Source organism: Thermobia domestica, chromosome 17, assembly GCF_964235325.1.
Source record: "Thermobia domestica chromosome 17, izTheDome1.hap1.1, whole genome shotgun sequence".
In the NCBI taxonomy this organism is placed as follows: Eukaryota; Metazoa; Arthropoda; class Insecta; order Zygentoma; family Lepismatidae; genus Thermobia; species Thermobia domestica.
Genome location: NC_137470.1, coordinates 155431059 through 155456737, shown reverse-complemented (window position 1 = coordinate 155456737; position 25679 = coordinate 155431059). Strand labels below are relative to the sequence as shown.

The 25679-nt window shown below is 35.4% G+C and overlaps 1 protein-coding gene across 2 annotated transcripts in view; it reads right to left on the bottom strand.

Moving 5' to 3' along the window:
* Window positions 1-25679, bottom strand: part of LOC145674432 (uncharacterized) — a 509074-nt gene that overhangs the window by 29541 nt on the left and 453854 nt on the right. For both annotated transcript variants that reach the window (XM_081744485.1, XM_081744486.1), the window contains one exon: window positions 4265-4342. In XM_081744485.1, coding sequence (XP_081600611.1) covers window positions 4265-4342 — 78 coding nt within the window. The remainder of the gene's footprint in view (window positions 1-4264; window positions 4343-25679) is intronic.

The following is a 25679-nucleotide window of genomic DNA, read 5'->3' as shown; positions in this document are numbered from 1 at the left end:
TATTTACTTTTGCTTTTACTAACATAATAAATTATTATTAAAAAAAAAAAAAACAGAAACAAAGAATGTATTTGTAGTGTTTAGGTCTTTCTGGGTGGGAATGCCCTTTCCCTCCCCTTCGTTGTTGATAATGTGGTAGCATAATTACAATCGTGGCTTTGAAGATTTGTTCTTCCTGTAGAAAGGGGGGGGGGCAAATATCATTGAGCAGGGCAGAAAATTGTCTAGAGCTGTCCCAGAGGAGCAGTTATGATCTGACCTATCATGAAGAGATGTGCGCCTTTACAACAATAATACAAAATTCATTCCTACTGCCTTCTAGGAGAAATAAGATTCTGAAATGTGCATGATGATATAAAACGGCCCTTGTTCTAGGTTTCGCAATAATTTTAAACTTGTTTATCAATATAACTATCCCTCCATTACTAGTATGCCATTGTCCTGAAAACAAGAAAATACTAATACACTGCAGTGTCCGAAAAGATGGAGATAAATATGTTTAATTTACAAAATGTAGCAAAATGACCACTTTAGGATAATTCAATAGTAGTAGAGAAAACAATGTAAAAAGACAATTGTGATAACTTGTTAAGGCGATATCGAAAAGTTCACAATTTCAAGCGGCGTAAACACATTAGTAAACTTTCCATTTAACCGAGTTTCACCAAATTGAACCAGTGACTTCATTTATGTAATGAATCTCATTAATATTTCCCATTCTATTATTGGAAGTTGCTTGGAAAAATGGGGATTATTTGTAGTCATTCACTTGTAGATCGTTTGTGCAGACGCGAGGCAATAAACATAATGTGCATACATTAAAGACTCGATGAGCATGAGAGGCTATTCTAGCAGCAAACACTCTAAATTTAATGCGAAGTTGTGAAGTTTTAAAATATAAATGAAATTTGTTCTGGAAATTCGTGTTTGTGAAAACAAAAAAGTTGCAAAGCATTTGTGTATTCGAATCTATGGAGAGCATTTTCACGCGTGGATTATGTATAAACATTTCTCTCGCATTATGTAGTTCTATTAGAGCTATTTTTCTCTTTTTCCCCATAGAGACAGAAGTCAATATACTACACATAATAAAAACAAATTGTTTCCTGGGGTCATTTATTCAAGGATGTCGCTAGTGTTTTCCCCCCGTTTTCGAGTTCCTCTTCTATTACTTCGCACCTTTTGATTCCCTCGACTCATTAACACGTTCATGTTTTTAGTTCCCAACATCGCTACCAGAGGACTCTCAACTTCGAAAGAGGAACAAGTTCCTGGCGTCCATGAATACACACACAAAGGTAGAAACAATTAACAGAACTGGTGAAGCGGAAATAAATAGTGTTGAAAAACACAGGAGAGTTAATGGGGACGGGATGGCACTTAACAAAACATCACGAAGGCTGGTGTTAGGCTATCAATGGGAATAGTTTTTCACAATCCCTCTGAGAAACTATCCATCATTTCTATTGTTTTGGTAATTTACCCATTGGTGTCGAATAATTTGAGTTTGAAACCCATTTTCATGTTCAAGCAACTACGCATATTATAATCATAACATAATGTAAGTTATTCGGATCTTTTCGAGTAAGTACAAGCGTTGCTGTTAAAGAATTATTCGAGGTTTTCCAATACTTCAAACCTGGGATCTGTTGCGAGTTACGCTCGCTGATCAAACTTCTTAGGGACTTAATACTGGAACCGCTGTAGTATAGGCGTATTTGTTCTTTAGATGCTTTGTCATAAATAACCCATGCAATTTTTACGTGCAGTAGAACATTTTTCCCTGTTGTCGCTTTTTATTCGGAAAATTGACTGAAATCAGGGATGGAAAAAGAATCGGTTCTGACCCGTTTTTAAACCGGTTCAGGCACCAAGAACCTATGCTAAAGATAGGAACCTGTCCGGAGTGTTTTCACAAGAACCGGTTCATTTTTTATCCCTGACTGAAATAATGAAATCGTCTCCCCCTTTCCTTCACCATGGTGGTCGCCATGCTTTTTTCCCCCCACACTTCTGGTCACAAAAAAGTGGAACTGTCTTCCAGAGATCCAGTCCAAAAAGATAAATCTAGATCCTTACGTTCCTCGGATCTCCTTAAAAGGGAAATCTATTTTCCCTCCAGTCTCTTGCAGAGCAATGTGTGTATTCTTTATTAAAAATAGACCATCTGGACATTGGTTCTAAGTAATTATTCATATGGCATGGGGAAAACAATCATAAGACATGACCAAAAAAGAAAAAAAAGTAAAAACTGGTACTACATGATACTAGATTAAAGCCTGTGAAAAGTACATCGTCAACAGAACAGTAACAGAAACAAACATAAAGTGATAAATGGTATTCACTCTTGGTCTAATTGCACTTCCCGCTGGTCTAGTGGCTATCACGTGCACCTTTGGTGTACGGGGTCCCGTGTTCGATTCCAGTGGGAGAGCCTTTGGCTTTTTAACTGTTCTTGATGTTTGTGTGTCCGTGTCCTTGTCGTTAACTTTTACTGGAAAGAAACGAGTAAACTGTAATAAAACAGAGGTAATTAGGTGAAAACAAGTTACTGAGGAACGTTCAGTAAATCAGTTAACTTTTAAGAAAAGAAAGAAAAAGTGAATAACATGATGGTTTTGCGTACTGGTGTATATTTTGAACATGGATTTGTATTCTGGCAAGCCAAGCTTTTATTGTAAATAAAGAATCTGCATTTTACAGATTATTTATCCATGCATTCTTGCAAAGAGCATCCATGTTTGAATGCAAGAAATTAAATATATATTGCAGTTATGTAATACAGTACATTACGATATATCATTGCCAATTGCCACGCTTTCTTAACTTCATATCTCAAGAATGAATCTCCTCCGTCGACTATGATTCTTGCAGATTCGTGCAGCGACCGTCAGATCTCGTAAGATCATATGATGATTCTGAGTTAACACTGGTATCTTGCATAATTTACGTGATCTACCGATCGCTCCGCCTTCTCGTCAATTCGATGTCTCAAGAATGAATCCTCCGTCGCCTATGATTCATACGGATTGTTGTAGCGATCAGTCGATCTCGTAAAATCACATAATGATTCTAACTTTATATGATTTATAAACCGGTACTTTATATGATTTTACGAGATCTACCGTTTCCTTCAACTTCTCATCAACTCGATATCTCAGAAAGGAAAGGAAGCCTAAGTCACCCATGATACTTACAGATCCTTACAGCGATCGGTGGATCTCGTAAAATCATATAAGATACCAAAGCTAACTCAAATTCGTAATATCTGAGATACGCGTATTGATTATTTCAACGACATGTCTCGTCTTTGCACAATATTACAGTTAAACCCAAACAAAAGCTTAAGACTTATCTTCATTTTGTGTTAAACTTTCTTTGCCACTCTATTGCCATTTTGCTGATTTCACAATGAAGAAGCCATTATCTGGATATACTTTAGTATTCGTTTCAGTTTAATAAGATGACGTGGTTATCATACAGAAAGTAACAGACGTCTTGAAATAGAAAAGTAACAGAATCAACAAACCAGAATGTAGACCTATTACATTCATTTGGAACATACACTCTTAAGCTAGCTTTTCAGATAATCGCTATGCAAATTAAATGACTTAACCCTCCTACCGTGGCACAAGTTTTCAATACCGCCGTGGTAGAAATCGCGCCGTGGTAGAAATCGCGCCGTGGTAGAAATCTGCAGCCTGCGATTTCAACCACTGGCTTACACCATCATGTAGTTCGGAGCCAGTATCAAAGCGTTGTGTAGCGAGCCATGTCTTCATCGTTGGAAGAGGTGGTAGTCGCTCGGCGCCAAATCAGGGTTGTATGATGGATGATCGAACACCTCCCATCCAAATCTATCAAAGAGCTCTTGGGTACGCTTAGCCGTGTGTGGACATGCGTTATCGTGAAGAAAACAAATTTGCGCTAAGTTTTCCTTGGCACACACAGTTGGCGATAAATTTCAATTGGCTTGAGTTTTTTTTTTTTTTTTTGCCAACAAAAACCTGATCACAGAACGCACCTCACAAGAAGCGGGATTTAGTATTGCAACGCACATAGTAACACGTCACAGTACACAGAAGGTACAGTAAATGGCAACGTTCTGACAAAAAGATGGCAACTCTGGCCCCGCACACTACCGGGACAGGCCAAAACGTCTGGTGCTTTCTGAACATTCCTTGTGTAACATCAATTTTTAAATTTACAAAAAGAAAGTAGTTTTGTTGTTATTTTCTAAATATACACGAGGATTTGTACTCACCCATATGATGAAATTTGGTAGGACGTAGAATGATTAGACGTACACGATTTGCAGATGGTACAGCACTTGTGGCGGATTCTGAAAAAAAAATGAATAAGATGTTAGAAAACTTGAAAAAATGAAATGAAATATTCCAGTTTAACATCCCCACGACTATGCCCCTTAGGCTAAGGGAAAGGGTGATTAAAGTAAGTGAATGATCATGGAAGAATTGGTGGAATGAGAAAGTGGGAGGAAACGAGAGTATCCTGAGAAAACCCAAGCAAACGAAGTTGTCCACCATAATCTTATTTGGCCGCGTAGAAAACTTGAGAAAGGGCTGTGATAAATATGGGATGAAAATAAATGTTAGAAAGACAAAAGCCATGGTGATAGGAACGGAGGAGTAGGTGTCAACTATAGCAATAGAAGGGGAGAAAATAGAATAGGTGATTAGTATTCGATACCTGGGTAATATTATTAGTGATGATATGAAGTGTGAACGTGAAATAAAAGCAAGGATAAGAATGGCGAAAGAAGCCTTTAAGGAGGAAGAAAAGTCTGTTTTGTGGGACCTTCAATGAAGAGTTGAGAAAAAGACTCATAAAATGCTCCGTGTGGAATGTTGTACTGTATGGATTAGAAACATGGACATTTCGCAAGAATGATGAAAAATGAGTGGAAGTTTTCGAAATGTGGGTGTGAAGAAGAGTGGGGAGAATTAGTTGGGTCGAGTTGATTTTGAGTTTAACGTTCCTTTCAACAGCGATTAACGATTACCGATTAACGGACTTACCAATTAACGTGGAATCCGAACCACATGAATTAGCTGCGTAAAGCGGAAAACGAATAATAGTGTATTTTAAATGGTGGGAAAGAAAAGAACAGTTTTAGGTATTATTGACAAGAAGAAGAGAAACTGCTTTGGCATTGGCTAAGAAAGAACTGTATCATGGACATCATAGAGGGTATTGTGGCAGGAAAGAAAGGAAGGGGACGAAGGAGACTACAGTAATGGACGATATCAAAACAGAGAAATTGTACGTGAAGACGAAGAGGTTAGCGGAACATCCTGGAGCATGGATGCTTCTCAGTTGCAGCAAATGACCTGCCAATAATGCCAGAGCACCTATGATGATGATGATATAATTTTGTTAAGCTTAGTGACATATCTATTGACATATGTCACCTTTGGACATTTTCCTCGTTAAATATCAATAATATTGCGGAGTTTAAGGAAGAAACATTACTGGATGCATAAGAAATGATGTGCTTATATATATTAATTAAAAAGTTCGTTTTAACTTCAATAGAACAGATTTGTACCATTCATAAAAACACATTATACTCTATCGTGGGAAAGTTTATATATATAAAAAATATAAAGCTCGCATCTCCCTTCATCATTAACTTGCATATATTTGAACGCCCAAATTTGTCTCCGCTTTTCAAGCATTTAAGAGTTTGGGAGATCAAAATTCACGGCTCTCTTCACTAACCCGCATTACACATGTCTGTGAGTTTTAACAATGCATGTTTTACTCTAGCATGATGCATGATTTTTTTTTAGAATTAAAAAAAAAGTCCACCAAATTCAGTGAGCTATAATGGAAAATGGAAATTTATCAGAATGAACTGTCGCTCGGACAAAAATTAACTGCAATTGGGGAGGAGATGAGAGGAATGTACGAATAAGAATAACGCAAACGCGTTGTTACTCAAGCTAGTAGTGGTCAGCGTAAAATGGTGGAACACCTCTTTATGTATGAAGGGACAAAATGAATGATTGTACTGGCAACTATGTTGGTCTATGGTAAACTGTGCTCTCAGAAAAATGCAGTTATATGAAAAAAAGCGAAAATTAAGGGTAATTTTGGACTTTAAATCACTGGAAGCCAAATTGTTTGGAAATGACTGCTTTAATTGCAGTTAATATTTACAATGCTTTGCTTCCGCACATTTGAATACTACTAAAGCTCTCAGGTTTCAAGAGTGGCGATAGCAAATGCTCACTATTAAGCAGCTAATCCTGTACTAATGATACTTGCTTTGCTGGCGAAAAATTTACCTGTTGTTTCCAATTAACAATTGCTAATTTTATTTAATATTTGTTTGTACTTAATGTACTTTTGAGATAAGATAGAGTTAGAGTAAAAGTGGGACTATCTGTAAAAACGCCATCTACACGTTCTTAATCTGTATATAGGAAGGGGGATAATCTTCGTCTAAAAGTTAAAGACAATATTCAGTAAGAATTCATTAATCAAGCGTTAGCAGGCGATTAGTTCGTGTCATATTAGCTCTGTACTAACGAGGGTGTACTTTTTGGTATTCAAAGTCTGCTTCGAGTTCAGTTAATAAGCTGATTTGGGTGTGATTATCTAAAATAACACCAATACATCGAGTGAGAAAAATAAACGTGGCAACTACGGAAATCTAGACGTGTGCATGAGTAGTTTGTAAAAATAAAAATTTATTATATATGAAATTCGAAATGATTTCTTTGTGGTTTGACATCACAACAACTTATAAATAATTACGAAATCCAGTTATAATTAACGCATTAATTTCTGAAGGATGTATTTACGGTCGGAATAAGTAGAAGTCAATTAATATTAGCGACAATAGAAGGATTATGTTGTAATTATCAGGAAAGATAATTTATCGATCAATTGTATGTATCCCTCAGAAACCTGGAAACTTTCTACTCAGCTCTCACTGTTCACTTTAAGAAAGAGTTCTGCTATTGTAGAGGACTCGGCTTAATAGCTGCTTTATAGGTAGTTCACTCGATGAGGTGAAAGAAAAGAAAGAAACAGAGACAGGTAATTAATTGCCTTTGTATTCTCATAATGTAAGTTTTTGTGTTTTTTCATAATGTTGTGAACCAGGGTACCCTCTGCTTTAAATTAATTAGTCACATGTGATTAACTTAGTCAACTACTATGTTCTAACCAGAGATTCTGAATACACGTCTGATAAAAATGTTTTAGTGAAATCTTTAGTCAAACCTAATCATACGTCGAAACGATTCTGCATAAGACTCTAAAGGCTTTATGCAGAGTCGTTCTGACGCGTGGTTGGTGCCGTACTAAAGAGTTCTACTAACATATGTTTCCTACAGTAGTCAGACCTTTAGTATGAAGCTAGTCATACGTCAAAACGACTCTGCATAAGGCCCTAAAAGTTTAGGTTGAAAGGAAACATTTGTGTAGCGATATCATCAATAAGTTATTAATGTGTGTCTGAGAATACTATATTCTCAGGAGTAATCTGCGTCCAAAGATTTTTGGAGAAAAGATTAGTTTTATTTTTTTTTTCTGAACACGTCTGTGCACGAGTGGAAAACATAGTTAAATGTAGGCCTACATTTAAGGCTATTTGCGCTTTACGATTGATATTTTTTTCGAACTATATTAATCTGTTACATAAAATTGAAAGTGAGTACACGGAGAAAAATGCATAATCCAGTCGGCATGTAAATGCTGTTTTTACCAGGTTACGCGCGTCACCACTTTAAGTAACGTTGTTTCATCAGTAGTACGATCTATACCACCGCCCAGCGAATATTTTGTATTGTGGAACCACCATTTCAAATCTAGAATTAACGCCATACCCATTCCGACGGTGGTAACTTAGGTATATAATGTTGTTACTACCTTCCTACGAGTGTCCCCTCTTGGTTCTTTCTAAATCTGTGACTCCCTACCTTACGAGAGTAATAGTTTTTTACACGAAATCAATCATGTGAATGAAATTATCCAATCACAGCGAGTCTAGTTCGACGCCGAACTCTAAACTTGGCATGGCGTTCCCACCTGCTGTACTTTTATACATGAAATTACATCACTTAAGGAGCGTACCCGCGTAAATACGATGTATCCACAAGAAATCCTAGTCCTTTTTTCTCAGTGTATGTTTGTGATTTCATAACTCTTAAACCATAGATAGATCTTTGGACCTGGGATTGTTTCTGTAATTTCAATTTGACGTTAGATTTTAGGGGGGAGGGGAGGGGGAAGATCTATCAAAATAAATAAAACTTGAACCACACAACTGATCAAAATCAAATTTTCAGCATGGATGAGGTTTGGGCCTGGAATGGTTTCCATAATTTCATTTTTACAGTGGAATGTAGGGGAAGGGATAGCAGGATATATATATTTAAAAATGATCGAAAATGATCGAAAATGATCGATTTTAGTCTCGAATCCACATTTTTTCAGGGTCTCTAAGATGAACAGTAACACTTCCAATGACGTTTAAATCCAAATTCAATTCCTCAAGTTGGGGGAGGGGAGATATATAAAAGTAATAAAAAATTACCGATATTAGTGTCGAATCCATAGTTTTCGAGGTCGCTGAGATGAACAGTGACACTTCCGATGCCGTTAAATCCAAATTCAGGCCTTTGTGTTCAAAATGAAATATATTCTCCCAGCACGAAGAACGGGCAACCTGCAATAATTTATATTCTCTTTTACTGTTCAATGTGGCAACGATTAACATTTATATAGTTTTATTCTGGTAGCAAATTAAGCTGATACTTGATTGAAACAATGGAATAGAAACGACTAAAATTGCTAACAGTTTAAAGGGAAATGAAAATAATCTTTTAGATAGTGTTCTAGCGTGAGTTCTTTTCTTCCTGCTGGTGTTAACATTCGGTGTGGTGTTCCACAAGGGTGAATAATGGCACCGTTTTAACTACTTTTCGTACCTGTCTTCCGTTGTCCTCGTAGATCTATCACGGGTAGCCTTGTACCCAAAATGGATTGCAACCACCGTGTAAAAAAGAAGAAACTTCTATTGGCTTTCCGCTCCTTGTTTTCTCTTTTTCCGACCTTTTTCCACAGTTTTGTATACCTTTTGCTATGCAGAAAAAAAAAAAAAACTCTTGGCTGTTTTCTCAAGGCACTCAAGTTCATATTGAACCACGCTAATAATTGGAAATGTGTTTCCTTTGAATTTTTAATCTTTTATCTCTTTTGAATGTAAATGTATATTACTTTTCGGGTTCGAGCCTGAAAAAACTGAGTAATCCGTCGTAATATATTTTCCAATATATTTAGAAGATGGGAGTTTGTGTGTTTTCATTTAGTAAAGCATCTTCAAAATAATGTTTTTATTTACCCACACGTGTTATCAGGAGCAACTCTACTATATGTAAAGTACTTGCATTAGCACGGGGCGGCAAGTTTCGAGGGACGGTAAAATCTCTCATAACTATATTATGTAAAATAAATATTTTCTTGTTGAAAACAGATTTCATGATGATGGTAGTTAAATTTACTAAGCTGACCTTCTATTTGAGTACTACGTTCATAAGTCATGTTTAGGTCTCATTAGTTTAAGGTTACTTGGACAGTGCTAAAGCAAATGGTCAAATAAACTGCAGTATAAATTGCTTGAATGCTGTCAAATACAAAAACAGCAGTGAACTTCTATTTAGTTAGTTATCACAGTTTTGATATGAAAATAAGTCTTATCCTTATCACAAACTAGTTCCTTATCGTTAAAGGTGGAAACAAGTTTTTTTTTAAATTAACAGATCTAGAAAGAAAATTAATAAATAAAGATAAAAGAGCTTGTTGCACTGGAATTTGCAAACTGTTATATTAAGAATGAAACTTGATATTGAATTCTATTAAAAGGATTACCATCTTTCCTCTGCAGATGTGTTTGCTTTATTATTCACTAACATAATATTATTAGATTATTATTTAAACACTAAGATTATTATTTAAAGGAGAAACAGACACAACAAGATTGTACTTGTAGTGTTTAGACCTTTCCGAGTGCGAGTTCATTTTCCCTCATTTTCGTTGTTCATGATGCGTAGTATACTTAAAATCATGGTTCTTAAGATTCGCTCCTTTTGGAGAAACGGGGACGGCAAATTGCCAACGGCTGGCCCTGATCTTCTCCCCTCTATTACCAACATCATCATAACTTCTGAAACTCATACCACTCTGTACCTTTCTCTTGTACTTTCTTCGACATATCAATTACTTTAACGCTACCTTTTATTCTTCTGTTTCTTATCACACCCGATCTGGTAAAACCACACACCCATCTGAGCGTTTTCATTTCAGCCACATTATATCGATATCACAGGATATACAGAAATTTCTGCAACATTCTTTTCTAGAAAAATATATTGAAGTATTTATCAACATGGACAGTTCTCACCGTAAAGTTAAATAAGTATGCTAGTAGTTACCTAGTAAATTATCTGTTTCAATTTCAAATTTAACATTTCGTATAGTTCCAAAGTATGAAGAAACTACATTAAACTTATACCGCCTTATGCAGAGTCGTTTCGATGTATGATTAGCGACATACTAAAGTACTGACTACTGCAGGAGACTTATGTTAGTCGAACTCTTTAGTATGGCACTAATCGCGCTTCAAAACGACTCTGCATAAGGCCCATAGATTTCAAACTGAATCAGTTGAGAATTCTCGAAGAGCATTGCCAGAACGAACTTTTTTTAAAAAAAATATTTTTTCGATAGTTATATGAAATTGTATATTAAATTTATTTGATTAAATTCAATAGATAATAAACTTACGTATTTGGAACCTGCGTATTAGGGGATCTATTGAATTAGCTATATTAACTGTCACTTTTTATCACTGCATAGAATACAGACAACCAGTGTCACTATTTGGTACCAAATTGTTTACCATCCTCTTAGATACTGATCAACTCCAATATGATCTCTCCATGACTTACGGTTCCCGAGATATAGCTCCTTAAATCTCCCGAAATCGGAAATTTTTGGTCAATACCTCGGGAACGGTAAGAGTGACGGGAAAATTCCATCACTTCTTTCTTTCAGATAGTTTTTCGTGTTCTATCGAATGGAGAGCTCAAAATTAAAAAAAAAAAAGATGCAAATAACGCACAAACACATACACAGACAGACATGGAGAATTTAGTAATGAACTTTTCAAGTTCTTGAACAGGAATAATTTACTAGATAATTACGAATTTACTGATTTAACTTTAGGGTGAGAACTGACTAGGTCAATGAGTATTTCACTTTTTTAATGTTGGATAATTTTCTGTATACCCTGTCATATATTTATATGAAATATCTATCCTTATTGTTTAAATACATATATAATTAACGTAAAATGTTCCATAAAATTTCAGATTAAAGGGAAGCTTATCATAGTTTTTTTTTTTTAAAAATAGTAAACTGAATTTGTTAGAGCTAAGGAACAGATGGACTAACAAAATGAAAGCTTAGTGTAGTACCTTTTTATATATTCGTTGTTTTGTTACAGAAAAACTGAATTTAAAGAAGAAATCTCACAGAAAAAAAGAGAGAAATCTTTTACTTAATGAAAAGTGAGCTGCTTTTTGCTGGAATTAATATTAAAATATTCTGAGAGCTCTGGAACACCATCGCCTCTTTTCGTCATGTAATTAAAAAGTGTCGTTATGCGGAAAGATGAGTCTTTTTTAGGCAGTAAGAATTAAGAGGTCCTGCTCAGAGGGAAGGGTAGGGTTAGCCTTTCAGTGTGAGGATGGAGCAGGGGAAGGCTTATTGAGCAAAAAAAGTCCTGGTGGTTATTTTATTAAGTTCTCGAGAATCGTTAATTTTTATATTACTTTGTGAACTAATTTCTTTTCGTTGTCAATAAATCGTTTTTTGTATACTTCAAGTTGAGAAAAATACTGTTACAATGTAAAAAAAGTTGTTACATTATAACGTAGATTATTTCCTTATCTATACTGCTATATCAAATATTAAACTAACTCATTCATCAAAGTCCAGGCTCGTGAAATTTAATGATAAAACTACTGTTTTTCACGAAAAGAAGAAATAAGAAAGATGTTTTAGTATTAAAAATGTATTTTAATAGGGTTAACTAACTAACTATGTGGGTGTGGAGAAGAATGGAAAGATTTTGGTTGAGTGGAGCGAAGAAACGAATGAAAAAATGTTAGAAACAGTGTGGAAGAAAAGAACAATTTTAGATAGTATTATTAAGAAGAGAAGTTGGTTGGGACATTTGCTAAGAAGGAATCGTATTATGAGGGATGTGCTAGAGGGTATGGTGACAGGAAAAAGAGGGAGGGAGTAAAGGAGGCTAAAATTGATGGACGGTATCAAAACAGAAAAATCATACGTGAAGACGAAGAGGTTAGCGGAGAAAGAGCGAAGAGGTCGTGTCGCATGTAAGCTTCTCAGTTGTGGCAAATAGGCTGCCAGCAATGGTAGGATGCCTATAACGATGATAAACTGACTTAACTGACTATCTTTGTGGCCTACGGAACACGGAGGTTCAATGCCGCGTTCAAAAAACCTTTTTTCATTGGCTTTTGTCAGCCAATTGGATCCAGTTTCTACTTTGTATTCCTATTCCTGCCAGATCTATCTTAATATTGCCCTCCCATCTGCACCTAGGTCTTCCTAATGTTCGTTTTCCGATTGGATTTCCAGTTAAAACTTTGAAAGCGTTCCTATTTCTTCTATTCTGGCTACATGACTTTCCACCTCTGCCTCCTAAACTTGATGACCATAACTGTTTAGTAAATGTTAAAGGGGTTAAATTGGGTTTAATTTCTCCCTCCCAAGATTAGAGTATCTCACGAATTTTTGACGTTAAAGAGATGAAACTCGACATATAACATCACGTAAAAAATTACTGAACATGTGTTTCAATGTTTTTGAAAATTCCGCTACTAATGGAGAAAAAAGAACAATTTCCATATTCAGAATTTTCGACTCTTAACTCTTCCACCCTGGATTACAAAGCTTTCGTAAATTTTACGACGCGCCATTTGCAAAAATGCTAGAACTAGAAAAACACATGACAGGAAAAAATTTTTTGTATTTTCCCCGCCCTGGAGGTAAACAAACAAGTTATATATATTTGTAATATAGGCATATAACTGAATCCTACACAATTTTTAAATTTTGAAAATATACAAAAATTAAGTTCGTATATATATATATTATATATAAATCGCGTTGTAAAAAATACGAAGGCTTTGTGACGACGTGACAGTTAAAGAGGCTTTGTAATAAAGAGTTTTAACCTCGCGCATTTTTTTGAGGAAATTGTTGACTTTCAGTTAACCCTTAAGTACTATGGACGAAAATAATCACGTAACTACTATGGAACGGTCTGTCAGACCGCATTGTTGTTTCACATTTTCTAAATAGTAGTTTCATTGTATATTTTTTAAAATTATATCCTACATATCTTAGTTGCTTATAGAAAAGTAAAACATAGTAATTTCACGATGTAAAAAAAGCTTTATATTTTTAAAACAATGAGAAAGAGAACATAGTCAGAATTTGCAACAATACTTTCATTGTTATTCTAAAATTGTAATTGTTGAAATATTCAATTTTTTCTCCGTTTCTATGTAGCCAAAATAACATTAATTTAAAATACACTGTTCTTATAGATGCACTGAGAATAAGAAATACAGTAAAACCGAGAAAATAAGCATGGAATTTTAGCTTTTTTAAACTTACAGGAAGGTACTGTTATAGTTGCACTCTTACATTTTTTTGTAGTGAAAAGGCAATGAATAAAACTAATTTTTAGTTCTTATATGATGGAGAAAGTAAACAAAATACGTTTTGCCGGTAAAGAAAGTACCGCACTAACTTTTCTGACAGCATGCGCTTTCTTCAGATAGGCACTTATATCTTATTTTTCTGCACTGCAAGGTAATCGGTACCCCACACCGCTGACACGAAGGAATATCTGTGCTTTCCGCTTACAACTCAGTTGACAGAAGACTATGTTTTCCTTTTCATCTCCTTATGCGCGATGGTTGGAAACTCACTTTCAAGCTGTAGTATGCTCTTGGTTGAAAAACTCAGCTCTCGTGGCAGATGTCCGGTGAACAATCTACGTTCTATGTGAGGCCTAACAAGTCGTTTGCCAACGTTTTCATGAAATCAAGTCTTGTCATCACTGCGGACTTAGCGTAGAATTGATGCAAGACATATGCATTGATACCACACGCAACATCCATCAGTATAAAGAACCAACATCCATAAGAAAATTGTCAATGGCTATTGTCTTGTTCGACTACTTGATGTGAAATCTGTACATTTTTGTGTAGAGTATCCACTCCGCCTTTACTCATGTTATAAAATGTGATTATTTCAGGTTTTCCAGTCCCTGGGTCATTAATTGATGTGTGGTGCAAGACGTGCCACACGGTAAGACACAAAACTGCTAATAATCAGCAGATAACGAAAGACAACTGATCAGCAAAATACTCACGTAACTACTATAGTACGTCTGTGGGACCGCTCGACCCTTCCAGCGCCGCGCACAGGGGATCAATTATAATACGAACTTCACAATACGTAACCATTTGTTAGACAGGAAGGTAGACGAAAAGATCCACTTGTAGTAGTGAGACTGTGAAAAATATAATGATATGAAAAGTCGCAGCGGTCTGAGAGACGGTCCATAGTACTTACGGGTTAAGTACTGTTGCTTCAGCACTATTTATCCGAGTATCATGATTCATAAGTCGTTTTCTTTAGTTTAAGGTAGGCTTTTAATTAGCGCTATCCATATGTGTGTATAATGTACAAAAGAAGAGAAATTTGGGGTAAAATAGAGAAATTTCGCTCTTTAAAACTCCCTTTCAGAAAATTTGGAGCCCGTGAAGCATCTCCAGCTACTGGTACCTGATTATAATCTACTTTAAAAATATTAGTATATATAGGTAACTCATATGCTAACTTTCGTCACAATATCCACATTACTTATGAGCAGAAACTTATTTCTCAATCATGTTTGACTGACCAAATTTCGCATCTATCATGTAAAAGTGATTATGTAAATTCAATAGGGGATGATAGGAGAGCAATAGAAAGAAATGCAGAGGTCTTACAAAACGCTTGCAGAGGCATGGGTTAGAATTAAATGCAGAAAAACTAAATAGACCCTACATGGAAGTTCGTCGGGATCGTATTATGGCAAATTATGGATTCATTAAAATATCAAATAATACTTTTGATAAAGTGGATACATTCAAATACCTAGGATCAATATTAACAGATGAAAACCTGAAGAAATACTGAAGAAATTACCTGAAGAAATTAAATGTCGACTATAAGTAAGGATTTCATGTTTTGTTCAGTTCAAAGTATTTTGTCGTCGCGAATTCTGTCGAGCAATTTGAAGCTTAAAATATACTAGCATCAATTATCCGCTTCGCTGGGTTAAATTAAGAAAAAATAGTAATATGTTTGTTTAGTCAGTCACTTTTTACTATTACTAAAGCGCTTCTTGATATTGGTTATTTTCGATTAATTTTATATATCCCCTCTCCTTCCCATGTTGTGAGTCAGGCATCGGAAGTGTCATTGTTCATCTCAGTGACCACGAAAAGTATGAATTCGATTTACACGATTCGAATTCGATTCAACACTAATATCGGTCATTTTCGATCATTTCTTTCCCCTCCTTTTAGTTACATCGTCAAAGTGATGACAAAAATCAACTCATGTTCGAACTTCATCTATGTTGAAAGTTTGATCGAGATCAGTCAAGTGGTTCAAGAGTTATTAAGTTTTTTTCATTTTCATATATATATTTCTCTCTCCCCTCCCCTAAGATCTACTGTCAAAATGAAATGACAGAAAACTTCCCAGGTTTGAACTTCATATATGTTGAAAATTTGATTGAAACCAATTGGGTGGTTCAAAAGTAATTTACGAACATAGTCACTTTTATTTTTATGTTTATTGATTTTTGTATATTTTCCCCTCCACCCCTTTCCGTACGTTGCCCCATGAAATAATAAAAATCATCCCACTCCCGAACCTCATTTACATTGAAAATTTGATCAAGATCGGTCGGGTGGTTCAAGAGTTATTAAGTTTTATTTATTTTTTCTATGTCCCTCTCCCTACGTTCTACAGTCAAGGTAAATAGCTAAAAACACTCCCAGGCCAGAACCGCATTTACGTTGAAAATTTGATCGAGATCGGTCAAGCGGTTCAAGAGATTAAGAGTCACAAACATAGTCACTTTCAATTTTATGATATAGATAAAACGATAATCATACCCTTTATTCTGTATGATTTGAAACATGGTCGCTTACTCTGAGGGAAGACCGTATAGTAAGAGTTCGACTAACATATGTTTCCTGCAGTAGTCAAGGCTTTAGTATGACGCTAATCATGCGTCAAAAGGACTATGCATAAGACCCATTGAGACTATTAGGCTCAGGTAGACAGGTTATGTAGTCAGAATGGAAGAAAGTAGGAACGCTTTCAAAGTTTTAACTGGAATCCCAACTGGAAACATATGACATAAGGAGTTGTGGATTTAAAGTTTTTATTTCAACCCAGCAAAGTGGGTAATCAACGCTAGTATTGTTATAATAATTAGCTCCTACATAGAGAGGAACTTTTACAATAAAATTTGTTGAAAGATAAGCAAAGAAACACATACTTCCCGTTATTGAAGTATTCTCTAAAACTTCAAAGTTAAAAGAGATTGCCCCATAGTATAATTTGTCAATAAAAATTCTACTCACAGACCCACTCCTCTGACTAAGATAATTTATTTTCCCTAATATCAGTTGTATTGTTCTACCATTATATTTGAAAATAGATGCCCTATTAAAGTCATTTTAAAGAGTCCCCCACAACACGGAAAATGCATTTCATTGAAGCGTTGTGTCTAGACGTGACACAACAGAATCACTTTGAAGCAAGTATACAACCCTTAGATAATAAGATTGTGCAGCACGAAATCTGTCCTTTACATGGAAATAAGTTTTTCTTATGTATTTTTGCATGGGAAAATCAAATATGTAATTACTTCTTATGTATCACATACCAATTCTCTAAAAAATTTAAAAGTTTGAAATTTTGTTCTGTGAAATATCGGATTTTTTCGGGTGATCATGAAATATGAGTAATGTTTGGTTATTGACATTTAGCTTAATATTTAGCTTGCGAGGCTATATGAGACGTGGACCTATAGTTGAAGGTGGAATCAGATACACTGTGTCGTTCAATGTTCTCCTACCGGGAATCGAACCCAAGACCGTGTACCAAAGGCACGTGTTACCCACAAGACCAGCAGGGAGGGCAGAAATGCGCTTAAGATAAACATTGTTGCATATGTAATATACCTTACAATATACGCTCATTTAATCATCATCCAAGCGACAACTTTTCTTCTTTACAGAAGGAATACGCTGTTTACAGAGGGATTCTGCTTATCCCCTATTTTCTCCTACTGTGTAAGAGTCTTTCCTTTCGTAGGGAACACTAGTTTCTCGTATTTCTCCTCACGCTTCATCTTCACTTCAGGTAGTAGTCCATTAACATCTAGTGATGAGCGAATTCAGATTTATATTGCCTAACTTTGCTGCCATACGTTCTAGCATTTGAGTGATTTTTGGTTCGATTGTATAGTTATTTGCTGAGTGATGTTTCGTTAGGATGTCATTTTTTGTGGTAGTGTGTGCTGTGTATCTAGGTTTCAAGAAAATGCTGAATAAACGTTTAGCTACCTGCAGTGCAGTATATTGCAATGTCTCGTGCGTATAAAATAAACCTGACTTATTTTGTTTCGTGTGTGGTGAACTTGCATTTAGACCTCAAAAAGCATCCTTACACCTTTAGTTAAAAATTCTTATGAACTTTGCTTTGCCTGAAGGGTTGGAGACCAGGATAAGTCTTAAGTCCCATACATTATGTTGCACTACGTGTTCCTAAAATTTGAGAAACTACCTACAAGGAAAACTTAGTTCTATGAAACTTGCTATTCTTCAGATTTGGCGTGAACAGTAGATCATGTAACTGACTGTTCCTTGAGAGATATAAAGCGCTTTTCCTCTAAATCTAAACATCAGATTCATTACTTTAATTTAGTCAGCTATTTGACCAGTTCCCCACAGTGAAGATCTTCCAGTACCTAAAGTTCCAGAACATTACACTCTTGATTCAGAAGATATCTCAGACGTTCCAAGCAACAGGAAAGATGTAGACTTTGAGCCATCTATATCCCGGTCAACATCACTTAATTTGATCACTTAAGAAGAACTTAACGATCTTTACGAGACTTAAACCTTCCTAAAAGAAAAGCTGAATTATTGAGCTCAAGATTTCAAGGTTGAAATTTCTTAGCTCAAGATGTTAAAACAAATTGGTTCAAAAAACGATAAAGTCATTTTGAGGACTAGTTTCATGAAAATGGAGGTATTGTTTATTGCAAATACGTAGATGGCTTATTTCAGTCTTTGGGACTTGAAAATAATCCCACCGAGAGGCGCTTGCTTATTAACAGTTTGAAACTAAGCCTGAGGACAGTGCTTATCCATATTAAAAATGTTCACTCATCTGTTCCTGTAGCATATGCGGTTCATACAAAGGAGAAATATGAAGTTGTAAGTACGATATGCGACTTCATTGAATATAATAAAAAAAATCAAATAGTACATGATGGGGGCTTGAAAGTTATTGGTATTCTCACTGGAATGCAACAAGGATACACCAAGTATTGCTTTTGTATGTGAGTGGGATAGTCGTGACAAGAAAAAAAAATAAAAAAGAAAAGAAACTCATCCGTAAATACTGGCCGCAAAGGCAAGATATCATTCCTGGCACCAATAATATATCTCGTAAACCAATTGTGAACCCTCAAGATGTATTTTTTTTGCCACTTTTACATGTCAAGTTTGGGTTGATGAAGATTTTTGTTACACCATTAGATGGAGAAGGTATTGCTTCCACGCACGTTAAGTAGAAAATCCCAAACTTAAATGAGGCAAAAATTAAGGAATATTTGTTGGTTCAAAGATTAAAACAGTCATGCAGGATGAAGACTTTCAAACTAAACTCTCTGAAATTGAGAAATTAGCTTGCTTGTATTTAAATCGGTATGTTCATTTTCTTGGAAATGTAAAGGCTGAAAATTATGAAGCTATTGTTAGTGACATGGTGCGCAGTTTTCAATTTATGAGATGCACCATGTCATTAAAATTACACTTTTTGCATTCACATCTTGGCTTCTTCGCTCAAAAACTTGGCGCAGTAAGTAGTGAACACGGAGAAGTTTCATCAGGACATTGCCACATTTGAAAAGCGCTACAGTGGAAAATGGACTGAAAGTATGCTTGGAGAGTATTATCAGAGAGACTCCAGAAGATATCTACAAACGTAAACGTCCAAAGAAAGTATTTTAAAGGGTAAGTCAACAAAATTTAATATTAGTATAATACGCCTTCCTAGTCTACATTGGATAGTAAATATATGTAAATATGTACGTTTCGTATAATGTGGTCTGCCCAACAAAAACGTGACGTGATGGAACATTTTGGTTTCCACAAATGAATTTAGCACATGTTATTCAGTTAAAATCACATAATTTAATTTGAAGGACAAAAATGTTTAAATTTGTTGCACAGTGTAATTGACGGTACGGTGTGCATGTTGAGGGTCAGATTGTTTTGCATGACATAATGCGACTAGGTGTAAAAGGGTTGATTCGAAACCCCAGTTTGAGGATTCGTAAAAGCTAGAGCTGTGAACTGTTGTATATACAATCTTGGAGACCTGGCTTCGATTTCCGGTGGGACCAAATGCAATTCGGATACCACATTAATCTGTAAGTCCACGTCCCATATAGACTCGGTACTGAAAAGGAAGCGCTAAACTCTAATTCAATTAGCAAACCAAAACTACCTTATATAAGGTATGGCAAAAAGTGATACTTTTTAAATTGAAATTATAACTAAATTTATTATATCACAAATGATATTTTATTTTCTATTGAATATAACTCACAATGTTTTGCTTACAGCAATTACTTATGAAATATATCACCACCTACTTTTTAAAAATTGCATTTTTCAGCTGATTTCCAGAATATACTCTGTAGTTTCATCGGCTTGCGATTTTCCTGAAGGCTTCTTCTTCACAACGCAAGTTTTTCTCTAAAAGTTAGTAACTCACTGTAGCACTGTGTTGCAGTTTAGACCCAATGAATGTTGAATTGCCTGCAAAATGCAGGTTGAGTAACAATCAGTGACTTTTTGCTTAATATCTCAACGAGAATGCTCGATGTTCTGCTGATCAACCTTCATGGCAACTGAGACATTCTAGCCAGCTCAAATCATTTTAATCACAACACTCACGGGTGTACAGAATTGATCTGAAGAACAAAGAAAAGAAAAGAAAAAGCAAAATTTTCAGTTACATCACTGGTCAAAACGTTTCTCATGCACAGAAATATTAAAAAAAGTAAAAATGTAAAAATGTAATTTTTAGAAGAGTAAGTGAAGTATATATTTCATAGCTAATTGTTGTAAGCGAAACAGTTTGAGTTAGAGTTCAATTGGGAGCTAAACGTTCATAGAAGAAATAATAAGTCTAGTCACAATTTGAGTTTGAAAACTTTTTTTTTTTGCCGGACTCTGCATATTTACCCTGTCAGCCCGTGTGTGTGTACCCGACAGATCCGGGGAGACCAAAGAAAAAAAAGGTGGATCACTATCAATTTTGGACCAGGATGTAGAAGACTAAAAATGTTACGAATCAATCTCGTTGATGAAGGTAATATTCAAACCGGAAGTGCTGAAAAGAACCATTTCCGTTCTAGCTTTGATCACTATAGAGCAAAAAACGTTAATATATAACGAGAAGCGGTTTCTTGCAATCGATTTAGTGTTGCAAGAATATATTTCATTTTCAAACTTAACTCTCTACTGAAACCAGAAGTACAATAAATCCACTGTGACATCCAGTTTCAGTGTTGATATACAGGACAATTATAATTAAAGTCCCACTTTCAAAATACTGTTAAAAGAAGAACCACTGGTCAGAATGACTTCAAATTTGAACTGAATATACTTAAAGAAGGGGGAAATGGTATGGCATAAGAAAAAGTTCCAAAGTTTCTCAACAGATGGCACTTTAAGCGGCATAACGAAAGTAGATTCGGCTACATGTGACACTTTGAATCGAAATACGATGGTTTCGGCATGAGTTGCACATTAAACCAACTGTAGTGATCAATGTGAATGATTGTTTCGGATTTATGATGAAAAAAAATGATTTCCAAGTCATTGTGGCACTGTTTGTGGAAAGTCCATCCACCGGCAAGGTCGTACCACATTGTATTGGAAAAATCGGTTTTTAAATATCCATAGGCCAAAAAGCACATAGTGATTTGATTTTTAATTGTCCTTACACCAAGATGTCACTTGTGGCTGAATCTACTTTCGTTATGTCGCTTAGAGCGCCATCTATTGATACATTTTGGAACATGTTTTGTCTTATGCCATACCGTTTCTCCTTTCTTCAAGTATATTCAGTTCAAGTCATTCTGACCAGTTGTTCTTGTTTTTTTCTACAACATATTTAAAGTGGGACTTTAATTATAGACACCCTGTAGATAGTGTAAAAACTAGAGATGCAAGGGCTCGGAAAAAAACCGGCTTTTTTGGAAAAAAACTCGGTTTTTTCTGATTTGCTTTTTTGCTTGGGAAATTTTGGGCTTTTTTCAAAATACTGCTTTAAATTGATAAAACAGACTTTGTATCGCTTCTCTATAACACAAAAAATCATTTAATTAGTGGTTGATGCTGATAATAATATAAAACATCGAAAATAAACTATGAATTTCGAAAAAATATTTCAAACAATTTTTCTTCAACATATTTACATTATGAATTCCACAGGATTAACCAATGTATATAATAAGAATTTTTTTAACCTCCTATATACAAAAGTAAGCAGAGTTGGCAAGAACCGTGGTTGTTTCTGAAAATGCCAAAAACCCGTTTTTTTGGGGATGTTTAAACCAGGCTTTTTTGGTTTAAACCAGGCTTTTTTGATTTAGATTTTTTGCTTTATGTATTTATATTACATATTCACAGAAATAAGTTTGTTTCGCCTTGATGTTATTATGCAACAGCGGGGTTATGCCGGAAGAACTCCCATAAGCTTAAAGAACTGCGGTCAATAAATTTCTTAAGTTGAGAATCTCCCGCCCTAGCCATTGGGAAAATCCTGTCATTACTTGAAATGTAAGACAATAACCGGAAAATCCTGTTATTGCTTTGCATGTAAAATTTAAAGGTCAACGTACCATAATCAGTACGCTAAAACTGAGGTATTAAATTACAAATTTAGTACCGGTACGTAGATATCATTGAAAGTCCAATCCAAGCTAATGTTGGAAGCTACGTAGGCAATCGATAAATTTTGCCAATTTCTATCAATATATTTAAGCAATAGTGGCTTCTTTATAAAACAACACGCATTTAGGAATGCAGAAATATACAATTTGGTTTGTTTCGTATATTTAGACTTAACATCCTTACGAAATACCGAGGTTATCAAGAAGAAGACTTTCGCTTAAACTGACATCCGAACCGCTACTTGGGTTACGCATGAAAGAAGGTTTGTGGTTCGACCGAGAATTGAACATGGGACACCTTGATTAAAAGGTGAAAGGGGAATAAAACTATTGCAGGTGGTTTGATATCTGGAAACGTCAACATGAAGTTCACAGGATTCGCATTTTTCATTCTTTTTATTTTTGTGGTTTAAACCAGTTATTAAAAAAAAAGTTGGGGTAAACCAGCCAACCCTAAAAGTAACACTTCTTTTTAAAGAATAAACAAATAACTAGCAAAATAGTATGTAGTATTTTTACTTGAAAACATTCCATACCCTCTTTTTGAAACAAAATAAAATTAAAATAAAACATAAGAGAAATACTTAGATTTATATGATACACTTAAAGGCTGCACATCTAGAGCTTTTGGTTCTGTACATTCTTGAAATTCTACAGTTAAGTTTTATAGAACCACCATCACAGTTTACCCAATCCTCAAGTTTTCTGAATTTTTAACAAGAGGGATTCAACATATCATTACAGAACTCCCCCTCCCAAAAAAGAAAGGATAACGGAATATATTTAAGTTAAGCTAAATACAACTGCACAACAAACATGACTGAGTGATTAGCTTTTGCGCTTCTATCGGGAAGTGCGGGATTCAACCAGCATTCGACCATTCTGACAAAGCTTTTCTTCATTCCATCTGTGAAAGTAGAAATAGTGCGTGTACTGTGAGTTGGGCGACTTCCTTTTTTATTGTTTTTAAATCGTTATTATTACTAATTACCAGCAGTGACGGTTTTGCGAAGGTTAGAGGGGCGGTCTTTCGGACTGAAGCCCGTTCCCCAAAGTTACGAAATGTCTGCAACAAACGAAATATCTATTATTTATGCCTTTACTCATGAACTTTAAGCTCCCGTCAAATAAAAATTACGAATGTTTAAAAAAACTAAACATTAGTAAGAAACCCTTCCCAAAATACTTTTCTAAATCAGCCACTGATTCTCAGTATAAAATGATTTTTAAAGTTGTATCCGGAAGATTATTGCTAAACATATAAATCAAACGAAATATTAGTTATGCCTGTACTCATAAACTTCAAGCACTTCCCAAATAAAATTAGGACTTTTTAGGAAACGACACAATCAGAAAAACCCCTCCTAAAGTACTTTTCTAAATCCGCTACTGATTATTTGTATAAATTGGTATTCAAGGTTGTGTCCGGAAAATTATTGCTAAATCACTTCACAGCTACAGTATAACAGAAATGTGGAAGTACGGTTTGACGGATATATTGAAGAACGTACGCTTTGACGGATAAATAAAAAACGGGCAAGTTTAACTTTTGCACTAGAACCTGGAGTACTAAAAGCTCTTAGAAATGAAACACGGATGACAAACTAGAGAAGAAAAAAGATGTCGATAACTCAAAAGTTAAAATAAAGTTAAATAGCCTCTAAAATTACCCTCAAATACTACATTCTTCATGTTAGCTTTAATTCGTAAAACATGTGCTCCATCCATCTTGATGGTGAATTTCAGAGCGAAATATCACATTCAGGTCATGGAATTCTTATCTAACTATAGAATATACAATAAGAAAGCTATTTAGATAGAAAAATCATGAAGTTGAAAAAAGCCAAAATTTCCAAAATTCTCGTTTTTTTCCCAAAAAAGTATGTGAAAAAAACCATCGATTCAAAAAAGCCGGCTTTTTTGCATCTCTAGTAAAAACAATAAGAGATAGAGAGAAGCAGTTTTCTTGGAATCGATGGATATCTTCTATGGATTTGACACTAATATCGATTATTTTCGATCACTTTTGCATATCACTCTTTTCCCACCCATATGGTTGCCAACGCGGGCTGAATATAAACTTAAACGGCATGGAAACTGTCAGTATTCATCTCAGCGATCCAGAAAGCTAAATATTATACATTGTCATTGATCATTTTTTTGAATTATTTTTACACACTCCACTTTCCAACATCCCTAGCGGCGGTGAATGTGTCTTACCTACGCTGGGAACTGAACTTGATCTTAAATTGCATCGAGACTGTCATTAATCAACGTATCGATCACAAAAACGATTCATTCGACACTAATATATGTTGTTTTTGATTATTTTACATGTCACCATTCCCCTACAGGCATACTGATGGAGGCTGAACTTGGGAGTTAAGCGGAATCGAGAGTAACACGATTCACCTTAGCGATCTTGAAAACTGTGGATTCGATATTAATGTCTTTAATTTTTAATTATTGTTGTAAGTCATCCCTACCACTTCCCGTAAGAGTCCAAGGAGGGTCTTACCCCCACTAGAAGCTAAACTTGACCTTAAATGACACCGGAAATATAACCAATTAATTTAGCAACCCCGAAAAAAGTTATGGATTGGCGCTAATATAGGTTGTTTTCGATTATTTTTACATGTCAATATTTCAGCCTCTCAGACTGGAGTGGAAGTTGAACTCGGAGTTAAACGTCACCTGGAGCGTTACTATTTATCTAAGCGATTCCGAAAACTATGGATTCGACACTAATATCGGTCGTTTTCCATTTTTTAAAATATGTTTCTCCCTCTCACTCCTCCTACGAACTAGAGGAGGTCCTCTTTCCTAATGGGGCTCAACTTAGATTTAACAGCATCGCAACTGGCACCAATTAAGTTAGGAACGCTGAAAACTATTGATTTTACATTAATATCGGTAGTTTTCGATTATTTTCACATGTCACAATTTCAATCTCTTGGGTCTTAATGCGGACTAAAATTGGGTTTGAACGGTATCAGGAGAGTCACGATTCATCTCAGCGACCCCGAAATCTATAGTTCACTTTTGATCATTTTTGTGTCACCCCCTCTCCTTTTTCCTAGGGATGCCGGAGGGATTCTATCCCCACAGTAATATTTTGGGGAGTGTAAGTAATATGTGCACCAAGTTGTATCAAAATTGCTCCAGATATTCCAGAGTTATGCTGAAACATAAACGGGGGCACGGGGGCTCAGTGGTAGATCGCTTACCTCTGGTGTATAGGGTCCCTCGTTCGATTCCTGGCCAAGTATGTTCGTGG